Source organism: Sceloporus occidentalis, unplaced genomic scaffold (genome assembly GCF_023333645.1).
Source record: "Sceloporus occidentalis isolate IW3139 unplaced genomic scaffold, rSceOcc1.0.p SCAF_1, whole genome shotgun sequence".
NCBI lineage: Eukaryota > Metazoa > Chordata > Lepidosauria > Squamata > Phrynosomatidae > Sceloporus > Sceloporus occidentalis.
In genome coordinates, this window is record NW_028316981.1 from 47,856,537 (window position 1) to 47,876,223 (window position 19,687).

Genomic DNA, 19,687 nt, shown 5'->3' on the forward strand with positions numbered 1-19,687 from the left:
GTGCCAATCAGTAAATGAAGTAAAATCCCATGATGTATATTCTCCAGGAATGTACCACATCAGGCTACAGACTGAGAATCCCTAAAAGCAGAACCACGTATAATGTGGCACAAAACCCATGTTCTACTACCATTGCAATAGGAGAAGCTTTTCTCCTGTCATTCATGCTACACTTGTGCCTTCACTGATTTGAAGAACCCAAGATGTCTTTGAAAACATAATGGTCTATTGTGACTTACAATAGTTGAAGTCAGACTTCAGTCATCACAATCCACTTTTTTGGTTGCTGCTGAGACTGGAATTCTTTACTCCCTGCTCAACAATCAAAATGCATCCCCAGAACCCACTTTTTGAGCAAAGCAATTGTTGCAAAACATCCATTTCCATGTCATTTGGAAAACAAGGGAGGAGATATGCGATCAGCAGAAGCATGTCCATCTATTTTTCTGTAGCTGGATATGCTGAAAGAACATCATCTACAGGACCTCCTCAGGCCCCCCAGAGATCCCTATGGATGCCTGTTGCAGCTCATCCACTTACAGGGAAATAGCTGAGTCCATCTCTGCTGATGCTCCTGTTCTCTAACAACATGGAAATGGCTGTGTGTGCTGGGGGAGGAGTCTGTTTCACTTTTAAAAAGGTGGGTTTGAGAACCTTGGGAGACATACCACAAGTACATCTCCTGATACAGGCATCCACCCAGTATTAGAGGCCCGAAATATTATTTAGACTGTACTTAACTTTCTCTTATCCAGTCTCTTTGTTAAATAACAAACAATCAGATTATGTAATACACTCATTTTAAATACATGTTATCTATATAATATGTATATTTATATCTATATATGTAGATCTGTATTTACATCCAAACACTCTTGTATATCTTGGCCTCTCAGTTTCAAATATGTACACACTGAAGCCAGTTTACAGCTACAAGCTGTCCAACAGTGGAACACCCTGCCTTGGCATTTGGTGGCATTTGCTTTTTTGGAAGTTTTTAAACAGAGGCTGGATGGCCATCCGTTGAGAGTGCTTTGACGGTGGTATCTTCCTGTATGGCAGGGGTTAGACTGGATGGCCCTGGGGTCTCTACCAACTCCTTTGATCCTATCCTACTCATTGTGGCAGAGTTCATGGAGACCTGGATTCTTCATTCTCATCATGCTGTAGACGGCTGTGTGAAACTCCTTTGACTGGAGCTTTTGAGACTCAGGACAAAAGTGGAAGAATTGCTTTTCTTGCTGACGCTCAGGTCACATCCTTGCCGAGATTTTAAATACCGTGAGGAGCAGCAGAGAAACCGGTGTAAGAGATCGTGGAAGAGATGCCCCGTGAAAAGCATGTAGATCCAAGGGTTACAACAGCTGTTTAGACTTGCTAGGAGTGTGGTGATTATGAATGGAATTTCTGTGGGAGAAAAAGAAACCATAAGAGGAAAATGAATAACATTCAGTTTTGTGAGTGTTTAGGTGAAGCAGGTTTACCTAAGAATGAAAACTCATTCATAACCCATCACCACCACCATGTCATGATGAGAGTCAGTGACAACCTGGGAGATACCATATCTACCTGGCAATAGTGTTCCTCTAGCACTGGAGACCCTTCAGCACTTTGAATGATAATAGAATTAAAGGACAAGAAATTTGACTAAGGCCTGACTGAGATCCAGACAACAGGGACCCTGTATAGTATAGTATGAAGTAAAGGGAGTGCCAGAAGGATGAGACCACATGAATGAAGTAGAACATCTTTGAAGGACAGAAAATAATAATGGCAATTTTAGATGGTTATTGGGGTTGTTGCCTTAGGCACCAAATATCTTGTACGATTTCTAGGTGGTAGAGCATTTTGGGAGTGTGAAGGGAGCTAAAGGTGGAACTTTGTTTTTTGATGTGGAGCTTGGGGAGGGAAAAACTCCATGACTATTTTCAAGGGCCAAAAAGTAATATTAGCAGCATTAGCTTCCCTTCTATTTTTTTTCAATTATATTTTTCCCGATTGCTTATCTCAGTGGTACACAAACAATTTACCCTTGGAAGCTCCCTTTTCATATATATGCAGATGTCACACCACCCACCCACCCCTTATGTAGTAGATGAATAAAAATATTGTGTTTATGTAGTGTGCATATTTTCATTCACACATTCATGTATAATCAAACTTTAACATTTTACAAGGAAATGACATCATTTGAATTAGAAGAGTTTTATTTAATTAAATTCAATATTTAACTCAATATATTTGTAAATTTTACACATAAAAAAGTTTGGGAAGAGGAGGAGAAAGAAGAGGGATCAGTGCCTCCAAGACTCATACCCCCTTGAGCAACTCTCACCCCCACTGGAATCTCACCACTTTGAAAACCAATGGCTTAGTTAGCTTACCAGCTAAACCAACAGGCTGCTGTTAGGTCTTGATTTCCATATGTTGTATTCAACAGAAACCTCAGATATTTATGACTGGGCTATAAAAGCAACTTCAGGCTCAGTCTGGATTAGTTTGAGTAGAACCACTCAGATATGGGTTTACACAGGCATTCCAGTTTGAAATATCAAATTTGTTATAGTCATGCACATATGCCTTACATGTAGTTACATGTAGATGTACATAGAGCATTCCACACTCACATCTGTTTGCACCATGTTGGACTTCACTAAGGAAGTGGCATTGTGCACCTACTTAGCTCCATGAGCATTAAGTTATACTTCTACTCCTCAGAGTAGGTTCTTGGCTGGGAAGTCCCTTCAATTTGTGACGTAAGTCATAATGCAATAAACTTTTAGTGCGAGGACAAACTGTGTCTGTACTGCTTCACAAAATTAACAGCTTCTTAGTTTGTTTGCACTACAGTAAAGATATGAAGTCACTAAAAAGCAATTACAGGATAACAGGTTGCCACAAGCCCGTTTGGATTCACTGTATGCCAAAGGGGGAAGGGATGGAAGAGGAAGAAGATTATTTTCCCATCCATTAGTTCAGTTGTTTCCATTCTTTGGCCCTTCGGATATTCTGGACTTCTCCCAGAATTCCTGACAATTGGCCAACCTGGCTGGGGCTGCTGGGAGCTGAAGTTCAAAAAAACACCTAGAAGGCCAAATTTTCAGAAACGCTCCATTAACTACTTAAAATCACCAGCCATCTTGCTAGTTCAGCAAATAAGACATATTTTGTGAGGTCTGATTATCCACTTATGGTACATTTAAAATACTATGAATACTTAAATTAACAAGCGAGGTGGGGGGGGGGGGGAATGAACCTGTTTTCTTTCAGATGTCAAGGAATATTACATAACACCTTTCCTGCAACCTAAATATCTTTCACAACCAGTCATATTCTTTAAAAGCTACAATGAATACTTTACCTATTATGAAAGCCTATGGGCTAAATTCAACATTGGTCCAAACTAGAGTATCCACTGAAATCAGTAAGATTTATCTGAGTGGCAACCATCGTCCCATTCATTTCAATGAATCCATTGGACCAACAATGGATTCAGCCCTTTGTGTAGAAATTTTCAATTAGGAGGTCATGTTTTGGTTATAGAAAAATAAAAAATGGAGCAACAATATGACAAAAAGAAAAAAACATGTATTCAGACAGCAATTCATATCAGTTAAGATATCAGTCAACATACCATTACCATACTTGAAGTGAGCAAGCTAGAATGGAGAACAATGGGACATTTTGAATTGGATGGTTACACAGTGTTTTACTCAGGAAATGAAAATCTAAGAAGAAATGGAGTAGCATTTATAGAGAAGAGAGATTTAGCAAAATCAGGCAAAGGATATAATGCAAAGTTGGATCAAATCATGTCAATAAGACTTCAGAGAAAACCTATCAACATTAACATAATCCAAGTCTATACAGAGATAGAGGAAGAAAGGTTTGAGAGATTTTACAATAGAATCATAGAGTTGGAAAAGACCACAAAGGCCATTCAATCCAACCCTCTACCATGCAGTAACTCACAATCAAAGCATCCCCAACAGATGGCCATCCAGCCTCTGTTTAAAGACCTCCAAGGAGGGAGACTCCACCACTCTCCGAGGGAGTGTGTTCCACTGTTGGAAAGCTCTTAATAAGTTCCTCCTAATGTTTAGGTGGAATCTCTTTTCCCGTAGCTTGCATCCATTGTTCCGGGTCCTATTCTTTAGAGAAGCAAAACAAACAAACAAACAAACAAAAAGTTTGCTCCATCCTCAGTGTGGCACCCCTTCAAATACTTAACATGGCTATCATATCACCTCTTAACCATCTCTTCTCCAGGCTAAACGTACCCAGCTCCCTAAGTCTCTTCCTCATAAGACACGGTTTTCAGACCCTTCACCATTTTAGTCGCCCCCCTTTGGACATGTTCCAGCTTCTCAACATGGTTTTTGAACTGTGGTGCCCAGAACTGGGCACAGTATTCCAAGTGAGGCCTGACCAAAGCAGAATAGTGTGCCACTATTACCTCCCTTGAGCTATACACTATGGCCTGTTACAGACCGCCAAAATAAAGCTGCTTCGGGTCTCTTTGGCTGTATGCTGTTTAAATGATGCATGCATCCTAAGAATCCAGAAGCTGCACCAAAGCTGCACTCCAGTGCTTAGGAATGGAGTGTGGCTTTGGCGCGACCTCCGGACTCTTAGAACCCATGCATCATTTAAATAGCATACCTCCAAAGAGACCCGAAGCAGCTTTATTTTGGCAGTCTGTAACAGGCCTATATTTCTGTTGATGCAGCCTAGAATCACAATGACCTTTTTAGCTGCCACATCACACTGTTAACTCATGTTCAACTTGTGGTCTACTAGGACTCCTAGATCCTTCCCATACATAGTCTCATTAAGCCAGGTGTTCCCCATCCTATATCTATGCATTTCATCCCCCCCCCCCCCCCGCCTAAATGCAGTACCTTACATTTCTGCATACTGACATTTATTTTGTTAGCTTTGGCCCAGCTTTCTAATCTATTAAGGTCATTGAATTTTGATCCTCTCCTCTGGGGCATTAGCTATTCCTCCTAATTTGGTGGCCTTTGCAAATTTGATGAGCATGCCCCCTATTCTTTCATCCAAGTAATTGATAAAGATGTTGAATATCACTGGGCCCAGGACAGAACCTTATGGCACCCCACTGGTCAATTGTCTCCAGGATGAAGAAGATCGTTTGTTGTGTATCCTTTGAGTTAGGCCTGTCAACCAATTACTAATATATTTAACAGTTGCATTGTCTAACCCACATTTTACTTTCTTGTTTGCAAGAATGTCATGGCTTTCATAAGGTTTTCTAAGGCAAGGGATACTCAGAAGTGGTTCTGCTAGTAGTTCCTTCCTCTGAAATTTAGCCTACAGCACCTGGTATTTATTGGTTGTCTCCCATCCAAGTAGTAACCAAGGCTGACCCTGTTTAGCTTCCAAGATCAGATGGTATCTGGTGCCTTTAGGATATTTAGGCCACATATGAGATTCCGTCTGAGAAAGCATGGAGATGTATGCCTATACTTTAAAGCCACTTCACATACAAAATTCAAGTTGTTTCTACACCTCGATTGCTGTTTACCCTGAGATTTCTCTCCCTTCCTGGAAACTCTAGGAAGCATAGCAATTCTCTGAGCAATTTTCTCAGCTATTTCCTGAGACCTGGCAACCCTAAACAGATTTTCTACAAGGGAGAACTGGGCCATTTATTGCATGGGTTGGAAACCCATTTTAAAGCACAACCCTTTACTTTTCTCAGTGGGCATGAATGTAGACTTTCAGATGTAGAGCCCTCACTGCTGAGGAGGTCAAACCTGTGCTACGTCCCAGTTATCCCATCCAGAAAGTATCATACACAGCCATAAATTTTAATCCTTGTTTCTTAGACAGGGAGGACTAAGAGTGTTGACGCTGTGGAGTTTGCTCAGAGAGATAGATTAATAGAAAGATATAAAAATACAGTGACCCATCCAAGGAAGCTTTTTCTTTTTTGTCCCATTATTGCCTGACCCACTAAATACACCGATACACACTGCTTGTGCATTTTCATTAAACTGGCAATAATAGCATACAGAATATCAGTAAGTTATGTAACTTAGAAAAACAACACAATATCCGGACAAATACAATGTTATAGGGTTGATCCAGATTCATATCCGGTTCCCTCTCCTTACAAAAGCTTTATAGTGGAAGTAGTAAGTTTTATTTACAGTATATTACCTGGAAAGTCAGGTGGTTTGTTTTTTGTTTTGTTTTTTTGTTTTTTAATACATGAACAGAGTGCTGTAAGCAAGCTATCACATAATAGGGAATTTCAGAAAGAATGAATGTCTGTAGGTACTGGCAAATGAAACATTTTCCTAGCAAGAAGAAGGAGAAGAAGAAAAAACTAGGAGGAACAAAATTGGTTTAAATGGAGCACATTACTTGGAAAAGTTGCTATTTTAGACTACAGCTCCCAGAATCCCCCTTTTTATGGCAGATGCTAGGTAACGTCATCCAAAACAGTAACTTTTACAAAATTTGATTTTGGGACACGTAACCATCACCAGCCCTGAATGCAAGGGCCAAATAAACTGGCCTCCCACCATCCTCTCAGCTGGGAGATCAGATGACACATGGCCCAAACCTCAGTTCTGGTTCAAACAGGTCAGACAATGTGCAGCCCGTTCAGCACCAGAAGCAGGCTATACCCCCTTTAATATGTATTTAAATACCTTTTTGTTTGCCTTGAAAAATTCTTTACAAAATTTGGAGCCCTCCATTCTAATGCCAAGTGGCTGTTTGAAAAGCCTCCCACTGAGCTGCCTGGCACATCTGCCACTGCTGCCAGTAGCTTGCTCTGGGGTCAAAACAAGGTGCCCTGCCCTTTAATCAAAGTTGGGTGCCTCATTCTGACCTCAGAGCAAAGCAGTGCATCGGGCAGCTCAGCAGGACACCCAGGTGATCAACTGCCTGGCATCAAATGGAGGGCCTTTGCAAGAGAGGAGGGTCAGGGCAGCTCCAGACCAGGATACTCTGGGTTGCCTCTGGCCAATACAGACAGGACTGTCATCATATTGACCTATATCCTGTTAGCCCCAGCTAGAAGAAACCCATTGAACAAATGAGATTTATGTTGGTGTTGACTCATCACTCAACAAGTAACTGAATGGGTCCAATTTGTTGGGACTAGTTCAATGGGATTTGAGCCATTGTTTCCAATGTGTATTTCACCATCACAGATCACTGTGCTAGGGAATGGTTGGTGACATATTATTTGCATTCCTACTTCTGAATCTGACCATAGGGTTGTTCCCATTTTTCAGCAATGAAGAGAAAGGAAGTGAATATAACCAAGTATAGTAGAGCAGCAGAATCCTGACCCACCCCCACCCCCACCCCAATGCACCAGCGTGAAATTTATATACTTAAGCAAGAATACTGAATGTGCCCCCCCAGATGTTGGAGTACAATTCCCATCAGCCTTTGCAACTGTGATGGCTATACTTGTTGAGAGGTATAGTTAAACATTTGTGGGGGACACATTGCTCATTTCTGGCAGCTGTTCTCCTGATCTATTGATTACTGACATAATGTTCAAGAGGTAGTCTGAACACTCTTAAGTGTTATGAAAAGTACAATGATTGTTAAGATTTTCCTGACTGTTTCACTTTCACTACTGCTAAAAACACAAACTGATAGGGTTAGTAGTAGCACTTCCATTAATAAGAGTTTTTCATTTTTTTAAAAAAAGCTAGCCATATTTCACTGTTTAAGACATATGTTAGAATTCAAGGTGTCCTTCAATTCATGGAAAGCCTCCTTCTATCTGCACAGGTAGGTAGGACTTTAAATCCCGCAAAGTTGCCCTGGGATGCAGAAAGAGTTTTCCCCACAATTATTTCTTCTCTGTACAGCTCCTTCCCAATGCCTTCCAACCGATTCTTAGAAAGGCCCCAGTTCCTCTGGAATAACTTTGCAAGAAGCACAGAGGTCTACAGGGAAAATGGAACTGGAGGAAACATCTCCCTCCCCTTTCCCAGTAGGAACGGATTGGGAGCAGAGTTTCCCTCATGGGAACTTTGGGTCTAAGCCATAGATAATAGTGGATAACTATATTTGTGTAGTTCTGTCAAATATTATTATAGGCGACAAGCTTAGCCATGGTGAAAAACAAAACAGTGACTGAAAAAAACCTTGTCCAAGACTCCATTAGCAAAAATGTGGCAGCAGATAATGTAGATGTGAAGAGTGCAATGGAAACAGTATCAACATTTCTGACGCACATGCGTTAGTATATAGACCCAACAATCTTGTGCAGAAAAGCTCTTTACAACTCCACATGGAGAGGAAGATAAACATTTTGCTCAGTAGGAAACTTTTCATCAAGCTGCTCCTTAAAATGGGTTTTATATTCCAGATATCAGGCCCAGCTGTGCCTCACTTAACTGGTGTGCTTTGCTTGGTGGACTGTTAGCTTACACATTTTTGCAGCTGAGTGCACTGCATCATGGCTGGCCCTACCATCAGGCACAGTGAGGCAGCCATCTCAAGCAGCAGCCATTTGGTGCTACTAGAAGACAGCAAATTGTTATTCATTGATGATTATTAGTCATAGTGGAATGTTTTTTGTTCTCAAAGAGGAGTAAAGGTGCTCCTTGAACTTTTGTAACTAGTGGTAACACAACTTGACTGGCTTTGAATACTCAGCAAAATGACTGATTAGGAGAGTAGCACCACTGACTCCTCTGTCTCAGGCTGCATCTACACTGTGGAAATAATAGAGCTTGATACCACTTTAACAGCCATGGGTTAATGCTATAAAATTTTGGGATTTGTAATGGGGGGGTTGACCTTGGGCAAAGTCACATGCTCTCAGCCTCAGGGGAAGGCAATGGCAAACCTCCTCTGAATAACTTTTGTCAAGAAACCCCCATGATAGATTCTCCTTATGGCCACTCTCCTTATGGTCAGAAAGTACTTGAAGGTACACAATACACACACAAGCTATTTAGCCTTCTTTGTATGAGAGCCTTGGTGCCACAACAAACTACAAATCGTAAGATTCCATAGCACTGAGCCATGGCAGCTAACGCAGTGTCAAATGGTATTATTTCTGCTGTATGAATGTGTGGGTCTGGTTCCACACAGAACTGGTACAGTCCTAAACTGCATATCACAGGAGAAAAAGTCTCTCAATGCCATAGGACTTAACCTATCCAAGGGCTTGGGAAAGTTCCTTTTTTGGACCAGATCTCCGAGAATCCTCTAGCCTGCATGGTAGCAGGTCATGCTAGCTAGTTATTCTGAGACCTATAGTCCAAAACAGGAATACTAGTATTTCCAAATTCTGGTCTGCAACAATTCTCTGGGACTCATTCCATGGTTAGGAGAATAGACTTAGGTATGTTCTGAATTAGTTCAATTTTCCAGGTGAATTTCTTACATTATTCTTTTGTATCCTTGTTATATGAAGCATGTGCAGGTAATCTATTATGGATCTATTTACATACTTACAAAAGAAAAGAAAGCCACATATGAAAACTCTATTTTCTTAAAAATGAACATTCCTGTTTTGTCTTCTTGACAAAACAGCAGTTAGAAAGATATTTAGAACAAAATAAAAGATGATCACCGTCAGGTTACTTCAGGTTACCCTGCATATGTGAATCTGTTTTTATTTGTTTGTTTACTCAGTTACATGAAGTATTGAAAAAATCTCAACAATCTCCCATAATTACCTAAAATCAGTCTATGCCACAAAAACACCCCCACCCACAAAAAAGATTAAAAGCTAGGCCAAACTTTCTGCACTGTCTCAATTGGAAGCAAACCATCTGTAAACTCTACTAAGGTGAAAACGTCATTAAGAGCAACTAAATTGTCACAAAGCAATGAACAAGACTTCATGTTTCCAGAACTCTTGTTTGCAGTGTTGGAAAGGGAGATGAACACATACCTGGGACTAAGCTCTCCTGAACAAAGGGGGGCTTCTGAATAAACAACAAGAAGATTACAATGTTACTTATGACCTATGTCCTAAGAATATCATGGACAGCCAAAAAGACAGACAATAGGTCCTTGAACAAATCAAGCCAGAACTCTCCCTGAAAACCAAGATGATCAAATTAAGGCTGGCCACATCATGAGAAAGCATAACTCATTAGAAAAGACAATAATGCTAGGAAAGGTAAAGGGCAGTAGAAAGAGAGGAAGACCACACACCAGATGGATAGACTCAAACAAGGGGCTCGTGGGCCTGAATTTGAAGGGCCTATGCAGAACAGTGGAAGACAGGGTTTCTTGGAGATGTCTCATCCACAGGGTTACCATGAGTCGGAGTCAACTTGAGAGAAGTTAACAACAACAACCAACATTGAGTTAATGCCCTCTGCAAGGTTTCAAAGTTGACAGGCCTGAGAGGAAGAAATTTCCCCTTTCCTGATTCTGTTGACAGAAGCAGTTTAACTACGAGAACACCATTGGATCCTGCCTCCATTAGAGCCTGACATATACAAAACAGATTTGAAACTGGACAAAAGGGTGCCGGTATGAAGAAACAGCACTGGATGCCCCCTGCCCCAGCTTCTGACTAATAATGATTTCCTTTAAAAAAAAAAAAGAAAATATAGATGCCAACAGTAATTTGGTGTTGTTGCCATCACTAAGTGGAATACCCAAGATAGTTCTGAGGCACAGAGCAAAAGTATGTTTGTATTTTTACAGACATTCTGCTGGGCCACATCTGTCACCACAGTGGGTCACTTGTTTTGAAGTCAGTAAGAGGTACCCAGCCTTCTGCTCATTGCTGGATGTCTTATTCTGACCTCATTAGTCAGTGAACCACAGTGGACTCACAGTGCAGCTCGTGGGATGACCAGGCAGTTAGCTGCCATGGCACAGGAACAGAAGATGAGGAAATGTAAGTGGGGTGTCAGGGCACCTGTGAGGCCGGGATACACCAAGCTTTCCCTGGAGTATCTTGGCCACTGCAGACAAGGCACATGCCATCCTATCCTTGACCAACAGCTGGGCTACCCAATGTCCATGTATGTGTCAACTATTCTTGTAATAACATGTAGAACTAGCTAGGAGAGCAGACTAACTCTCAGTCTCAATATCTTAAACATCATTCATTCTTTTTAGATAACTTCATGCAAGTACATGGTGATGTCCTTAGGTTTCATTGTTTGGAATTAGTTTTTTCTAAATGGGATTTTGGTCCAGCATTCCCCTTAAGGGCAATAGAAAAGACGTTCTTTGACCTCAATTTGTTCCTCATGTTTTATGACTTCAAGGACAATCACAAGTTCAAGAAAATCCCTTTCTTTTGCCCTCCACCTTGTCAGCTCTTAGAATCACTGGCAGGCAAAACATGTCAAAGAAATATTTTCATTGGAAACTCTCTTATAAGTTTTGGCTAACAAAACACAGTAACAGCAGTAAGGTAATCTCATTTACCCTTAGTAAGTATCAGAGACCAAAACAACATTGTTCAAACTGTGATGTGTAATAGCAGGAAGCGCTTAATACCTTTTATCAGTCCTATTCCCAATCGAATGTCTTCCTCACCTTTCATTTTGCTGTTGTTGCCATTGAGAGATACAAAAAAAAATATATATTTTTGCACTCTATTCTCACTCTCCTTCCCCTCCTACTGTTTTTTCTCCTTCGTAGGTTTCATTTTCTATCACCTTGGGCAGGCAGAGCACATAAACAAGGATGCAAAAGCTTTCTTTTTTCTTTTTTCCTAGAGGGCACATCAAAGTTTCAAAACTTTCTTCTTTTCCTTTTGTAAGAACAAGATAAAGGTCTCTCTGGGCAATTTAGCAATATAAGCACATAATTATTTCAGACAGTCTGGCACTTTTGATCAAAATCTCTCAGCCTTTTTAAAATGTTTAAAGTGAAATAAATTGGAATTATTTCCTGCTGTTTGAAAGCAGCATGAACAAATTGACCCCCTGAAATTAGGGAAACAGTCAGTTGTGATTGAGAAGGGACACATTAATCAAGCAGGCAATGAATTTCTCATTGTAGCAGTCAAGCCCAAGCACAGCATGGCATGTAGAGGAAAGAGAGATTAAAGTCATTGGTGCTGCAGATTAAAACCATTGGGGGTATCATTGCAGCTACTCCACCCAGTAAACTCATCCTAATTGTTTCATCCAAATGCTAGGATGGAGTAAGTGAGACACTTGTAACCACTGGGCTTCCTGTTCCTGTACCTGGCCGGCTATTGGTTTATGTCAACTGCAGAAAGAGCAGTCTCTTCTGGATTCCTAAATATTTTTCAGGAAGCACACAGCAGGACAGAGAATGTCTCACTTTTGTGCTGAGCACTGAAACATTCTTATCAATATTATTAGTACTTAATTTGTGATATTCATACCAGACCCTTCTTCTAAAGTGGTGTCCAAGGACATGTTTTCAGTATGTATAGTTTATGCACAGATATAGGATGGGTGACAACTGGTTTGAATATTGTGCAAGTGAAAAGGATCTAGGGGTCTGTGTATACCACAAGCTAAACATGCATCAAAAGTGTGATGTAGCAGCCAAAAAAGCCAATGCAATTCTGGGCGGCATCAAAAGGACTGTAGTATTCAGATGCAGGGAAGTAGCCTTCCCACTCTATTCTGCTTACATCAGACTTCACCTGGAATGCTTTGCCCAGTTCTGAGCACCATGGTTCAAGAAGAGAATTAACAAGCTGAAATGTGTCCAAAGGAGGACGACCAAGAGGATCAAAGGTCTGGAAACCAAAGCTTACGAGAAAAAACTTAGGGTGCTGAGCATGTTTAGCCTGAAGAAGAGAAGACTGAGAGGTGATATGACAGCTATCTATAAATGTCTCAAGAAATGTCATGTAGGAGACAGAGCAAGCTTGCTTTCTGTTGCTCCAGAGACTAGAACATGAAGCAATGGATTCAAACTACAAGAAAGGGGATTCTACCAGAACATTTTTGTGTGCCTTCAAGTCATTTTTGACTTATGGCAAACCTAAGGTTTACCTATAACAAGGTTTCCTGGGTCTGAGAGGATGTGATGTGTGCAAGATCACCCAGAAAGTTTCCATGGTTGCGCTCAGAATTGAACCCTGATCTCCAGGGTCCTAGTCCTATGTTCAAACCACTACACCATACTGGCTCTGTACATAAACCCTGGGAAGAATTTTTTTTACTGTAAAACTTGTTCAACAGTGGAATAGATCTCCTTGGAGGGTGACATACTCTTCTGGAGGTCTTTAAGCAGAAGTTGGGTGGACATATTTCAGAAGTGCATTAATTGTGCATTTCTGTATGGCAGTAGGTTGGACTAGTTGGTCCTTGTGGTCCCTTCCAACTCTTTAAATTCTATGACTCATCTGATTTTATGTTCATAATCATACTAAAACCAAATCATTCACCAAACGTATCCCTACTCAGTGGACAGAATGTTGTTGGCGTTTTATGACTGCATAAGAAGTGTTTGGACGTTTGGACGTTAAACTTTCAGTTTAAGTTTTCAGAAGCAGAGTTGTGCATGCAATATCATTTTGTCTGCAGCTGCACATGTGAATGCATCTTCAGTTGTACATTCAGTTGCACGTTCACTTTGTATTCAGTTGCGCAACAGTGCCATTCAACACAAGGTTTGTGTAGCATATTCAGTGTGTAACTTTGCATGCAGACACACTGTGCAACCACAGTGAAATCTTGATTGTTTCATGGGAGGGAGGAATTTCCATGATGGATTCTCCCATCCAAGCATAGCATGTTAGCCAGTGCAGCACATCGGCTGTCCATTCAAACAAGCACTAATACATGTATCTTCTCTCTCTCATTCTGGGGAAGGGTCATTGGGGGGAATGTGCTTAGCAAGACTTCAGTTTATTCCTCCACTAAACTTGCAGGCTAGAATCCTGTTTGTGAATTACAATGGTGTAAGTCAGACTTACACCATCACAACTATTGGACCAAAATCTCTTCTAAGTTGATGCCTGTCATAGGACATCCAGCTAGCTGGACAAATCCCCACTGATCCTGTTGCTTTCTGACAAAATGGAAATGGCCATGTTTGGGGGTGACTCTGCTGCTTTACATACATGTATATCTCCCAATGAAGGATTCCAGCCATACTGTCCCAATGCTGCTTTATATTAAAAGGAGGAGGAGGGGGAGCAGAAGAGGGGAAGTCATGAGGAAATGTGTCTGAGAAAATGTAGAGAGGAATAGTGCATCACACCAAGGCATTTTGCTGCCCCAAACAAAGCAGCAAATGGAGCTCCCCTGCGATAGCAGACAAATCACCTCTAAGCCAATCAAATTATTTTGACACTTGAGTCAGAAAGTCTATAAATATTTCTGGTAGTAAAAATACTGTAATGGCAAAATAAATAAGGAACTGCTTGCTGACTTTTCGTGTCGTACAAAAACTGCTGCCAGAAGCAGCTATCTGCCTCTTCCTAAAGGCAGGTGTGGCAACACATCACATCAAGTCTGAATTATAGCCACAGGGCATACAGGAGCCCTCTTAAAATTGCACCTTTGAAAGTCACACTGGTTACTAAAGCTTAGAATGACACAACTGGAAGGTACTTCATGATCTCCTAGTATGGAGATGGTTGATCAACTGGTGTCTGGTTCTTTTCCCGCTCTTGGTATCACTGCCAAATTTTAAGTTATCAAAATTGCTTTCTGGCAGTTTCACGTGTAATGAAGATATCTGTATTTTCCACAACTATGACAGATAGACATTTTTCACATGTGTATGTTATTTCCCTTTTTAGAAAATATTGCATAACTGGGGTAACTGTCAAGCTGTTATTTATAAATGATATGCAAAGGGATCTTGTTGCACCTTTATGACTTAGGGGCTGTGCAGACCGGCCATAAAGGCCAGCCTGGGGGTGGAGTTGGGGCATGGATTTCACATGATTCATGCCCCAACTCCACCCCCAGGGTGGCGTGATGCCATGCACTGCTCCACACAGCATGCGGTGACACGGTGCTTCTCTGGTGCTGCATCCACACAACGCAGTACCAAAAGAGTTCCTTAAAACTGTTGCACCACAGCTATTGCGCCCTTTGCAGAGTGCAAAAAGGAGCCACTTTTTGCAGCTCCTTTTTGCACCTTGGAAAGACTAGATCAGGGCTGCGGCATGTAGTTGCTGCGCCCCTGATCTGGTGCAGTTGGAGGCGGCTGCAGGCCATCCCTTAGGAGCAGTCTGCACAGCCTGTAACTGAGAGAAATAGGTTGGTAGCATAAGCTTCATAAACTTAAATCTACTTCATCAAATCAGTCCACAAAAGCTTCTGCTACCAACTTCTTTCTCCCTTTACATGCTGATCTAGAATAACACGGCTATGTCTTTGAATTCTAAGTGACAGTGAGTTTAATTTAGATTTTAACATCTCATTAAAGGGCTCAGGTTGTACAATGAACTACACTTTCAACTCGCAGTCTACTCTGGTTCCTGAATTTGCAAAAGTTTTCTAGCCTTGTTTCATATGTGTGTGTGTGTGTGGGGGGGGGATATGTATTTGGGATGGTCTGAAATAAGATAAAGTTCTTGCTCTGATGTTCAGCCTCTGGTAATCCAGCAAAACACAGAGCTATAGAGCTGTTGGGAAGAAATGTTTCTAATGAATCAAAGCTATATGGACAGATAACATCAAGCAATTTAGATAAAGGAGAGAGTTCTTCACATTGCAAGGACTGCCCCTCCTCATTGCTCTAATCCTGAACCAAACACTGCAGATACCACTGGAATTAGATTGTCCAAAATCCTTACTAATGTAAACATTAGCAATTGGTACTGGGTTTCAGAACAAAAAGTTGGAACTTCCAGACTTCAAGGAAACAAAGCAAGATAGAGATCTGGGGTACTTTAACATCTAATAAATTTGTTACATAGCAGAAGCTTTCACAGACTAGAATCCACTAGAGAGTAATGGCTACAGAGGATGGGTCACTCAGTCAGTGAAATCTTATTTATCTGGCCCATATGCTAAGAGTTTGTTTATACTACTGTTGGTATACCACTGTGGGCAAATGAGAAATAGTTTTCACAAGCAGAAGGAAGCAAAAACTGTCCTGCTTTTCCATAAAGGAACCCACCACTGTAATTTTGACATTGTTCAAAACTCATCTGACAATTTCAGTTAATGACATGGAAGAAACTTCCTCATTATCCTTTCACTGAGTTTTAACCTCACTAGCATGGACAATCTAGACAACCATTCATAAATTCTGGCAGAAATTTCCCTACGTTAAGTCTGAATATTCAGAAGATAGTTAATACCAGATTTTTATGATTTGATTTTATAAAGAATTAACCGGATATGTGGCTGAGACCTTAATATACTAGACATCTCTATGAATATTTTCAGAGCTTAGAAAAGTTACTTCATGGACTACAACACCCAGAATCCCTCAGCCATTAGGAAACAAGTAACATATTCCAAACTATGCATTTTCCCCTTATTTCTACTTTCTTATCCAAGTGTATTATTTTGAGGCAGGAAAATGTGGGGGGAAAAACAAAAACAAAACCCAGTACCTTTTCCAAGGTCACATAGGTAATACCCAAGATCTTAACATTTCCTATCTCATCCATTTTCTGTCCTATCATTCTAGCGAGTGAACCATTTTTCTTCCCATTACATTTTAATTAAGCTGCTGCTGCTGATGGGTTTTACTCCCCCAGGAGGAATTGTAAAATCTTTACACAATGCTACACTGCAAGGATTCAGAATTGAAATATATTTTAAAGCTCTTATCATGTGGCACTTCTTAATGATTACTGCATGAAATGTGTACAGACATACATTGGAAAGGACCAAGAGAGCAAACTGTACCTTCTTTTGGAGCATTTTCATCCCAAACAATCCACATCTGAACAATAAAAAAAGGAGTCCAGCACATAACGAATGCCAAGACTATGATGAAGGTCATTTTGACTGTCCGGATCTTGGCCTTGGAAATTAATTTGATACTGCTCACCCTAGAGAGAGTACCCCCATGGCAGTTACTAGAGGTTAGGTTAACATTGGTCTCATGGACTGTTTTTAGCCTAATGTTCTGCCAGATTTTGAAGCTGATCAAGCCATAGCAGACACTTAGGACAAACATGGGGATAATGTAGACAGTCAAGGTTATCCAGGTGATATAGGCTTTAGGTCCCCAGGGTTGAATGAATGTTGCCCAGCAATCAATACCTCCATGATCCACATCTCTCATGGAAAATATCTGGAGCTGTGGGATGCTGAAAAGAAGACACACCATCCAAGTGAGGAGGACAGACAACCGGTCTGACCTCCTGTGTAAAGACCTCAGAGGTTGACAGATGGCCAGACATCGATCTAGAGACATCAGCAGGAGCATGTAGGTGGAAGCAAACATCCCCACCACTTGCAGGTACTTGACCAACCTGCAGAGGTAATCTGGCCCATAGAACCTGAAAGTGATGTCCCAGATGAGTTGAGGCAAGACCTGAAAGATGGCCACCACCAGGTCAGCAATGCTCAGGTGCTTCATGAAGAAGTACATGCGGGAATGCTTGTGACGGGTTGTGTAGATAGCCATAAGTACACACAAGTTTCCAGTCAGGGCAAGGAAGAAAATGAGGCAGAGCACTGCCACCTCCACCTTGGCAATGTCTTCGTTCCTTTTAATGGTGAAAGTTCTGTTGGTCTGGGACGTCTGGTTCTCCATGGTGTAATTGTTGAAGGAGCAGTTGTAAGTCCACGGCTCATTCCCAAATAAGCACAGAGGATCCATGATAGGCTTTTTCCATCCAGTGCCTTCTGCTAGGTTGATCTGAGAAGAGAGCCTCCTTCTGGGTACTGCAGTCCCCTCCTCCTTTTTAGGTCTAGGCCTTGCACTTCTTTCATTTTTCTGCAACGCCCCTTTACTTATATTTGGGGTTCACTCTCATTTTTTTTTTAAAAAAATTCCCTTTGTTTCTTTTGAGTTGGGGTCCTTCACTGAGTTTTGTCTTGGGAGCAGGCATAAAGTTAGGAGTGTTTGTTTTGCCTCCCCAAGTTGACTTTTCTTTTATTATTATTGATTTGACTTGTTCCTCTGAGATACCTGCAGCAATATTGAGAGGAGTGGGGGAATAAGTCAAGGAGTCTCAACAGAATTCCTACTGATTCTCTGTCACCCTCAACCCTCTCTTCTCTCACAAGGCACTCATTCGGTCTCAAAAGCATGCATTTGTTTCAATGGGTCACTCTAGTTGCTTTAAAGAAACAGTAAAGTATTGCTCATTGGCTTTCTGGTTACCATCTGGATTGCAGTGTTTATTCCATAAAGGTATGGAAGATATAGATACAGAACACAAAGACACACAAACGGAAAATACAGATATATACCTATTCTGATAGTTACACATCCAGAAAGAGAGAGAGAGAGAGAAAGATAAAAGGAGAAAATAAAAGAATATCTCACACAAACACTATTCCTATATATGCTTTCTATAGTTGCAGAGAAATCCTTCCACTTACCTTGAGCTCCTTTCACCTGCCTTTTAGAAACTCCTTGGCCAAAGGTTCTTCATCTCTTTTATATATATAAAAAATATAAAAATCACAGAATATTTAAGACCAGTCTTCTCCAAGTGAGATTGTTTTAAAAAAATAGCTGAGGGGTTTTCTTTTGGGGGTTTTGCCCCATGACACATCTAGCAGCCTCCACAAGTTTGCTCTCCAATGAATCCAGGAGGACAGAGAGGAGGGGAGGAGGAGGAGCACCGGCTGCAGTCATCCCTTCTCAGAGTCATTCATGAACAAAATATCCAGCTGCTGCCTTCTCTTCTGCCAGGTTGCTTTTATCCATTAGATGGTGCAATAGGCCGCCTCTTCATTCTCATTCGCACTAGTAGAAGATCAGGGAACTGGATTGAGATCTCATTCAATAAGGATTGCTTTCCACATTATCCTTAGATGTGCATGGTTACAACCAGGTGTGTCTTAAAAGGTGTAGAAAAATATATAAACGTGTAGCCCTAGAGTCAAGAATCGGCAGCATTTCTGCTGTATGTCCAAGGTTAAGATCTGATTTATTTTTATCGAGCATACCAGAATTTAACTGTCATATTGTTACCATAACAATTCTTTTTTGTATGACAGATTATTGGTTAAACTTAAAAATTGTTAAAAGAAAACCCATAAGCCTGTTGTTGTTCCTGTTGTTGTTGTTGTTGTTGTGTGCCTTCAAGTCATTTTCAACTTATGGTGATCCTAAGGCAAACCTATGATGGGGAATTCTCAACAAGATTTTTTAAGAGGGTTTCCCATTGCCTTCCTCTGAGGCTGAGAGAGAGTGTGACTTGTCCAAGGTCACCCAGGGAGTTTCCATGACCAAGTGGGGATTCGAACCCTGGTTTCCCAGAGTCCTAATCTAACACCCAAACTATCAAACCATGCTGACCCATGGTAGCTGTCTACACTCATTCAAGACATTATGAAACGTCAGGGAACTGCTGCTTTCACATGGGTGGTAGTGGGGTGGTAGTGACTCTGATGGCTGCATCTGCACAACAGAAATAATCCAACTCCACACTACTTTATGTTCCACTTAATGTTGAGGTGGAATCTCTTTTCCTGTAGCTTGCATTCATTGCTCTGGGTCCTAGTCTCTGGAGCAGCAGAAAACAAGCCAGCTCCCTCCGCAATGTGATATCCCTTCAAGTATTTAAACAGGGCTATCATATCACCCCTTACCTTCTCTTCTCCAGGCTAAACATACCCAA

At 41.1% G+C, this 19,687-nt stretch overlaps 1 protein-coding gene across 1 annotated transcript; it reads right to left on the bottom strand.

The window, feature by feature from the left end:
• Positions 1 to 956: 956 nt before the first annotated feature.
• LOC149321364 (mesotocin receptor-like) lies at positions 957 to 17,980 on the bottom strand. Its single transcript, XM_089497166.1, has 2 exons — positions 16,791 to 17,980; positions 957 to 1,407 (listed from the first exon to the last, which is right to left on the bottom strand). Exons 1-2 carry the CDS (start codon positions 17,710 to 17,712, stop codon positions 1,160 to 1,162), a joined length of 1,170 nt encoding a protein of 389 aa, XP_089353292.1. The 5' UTR covers positions 17,713 to 17,980; the 3' UTR covers positions 957 to 1,159.
• Between the last annotated feature and the right edge of the window lie 1,707 nt (positions 17,981 to 19,687).

Bases quoted from the DNA above. Each gene is read 5' to 3' on its own strand.
- LOC149321364 (XM_089497166.1), bottom strand. From the start codon at position 17,712: ATGGATCCTCTGTGCTTATTTGGGAATGAGCCGTGGACTTACAACTGC. The intron at 1,408-16,790 runs GTACAGTTTGCT...TTTCTCCCACAG, and splicing joins TGAAAATGCTCCAAAAGAAG to AAATTCCATTCATAATCACC.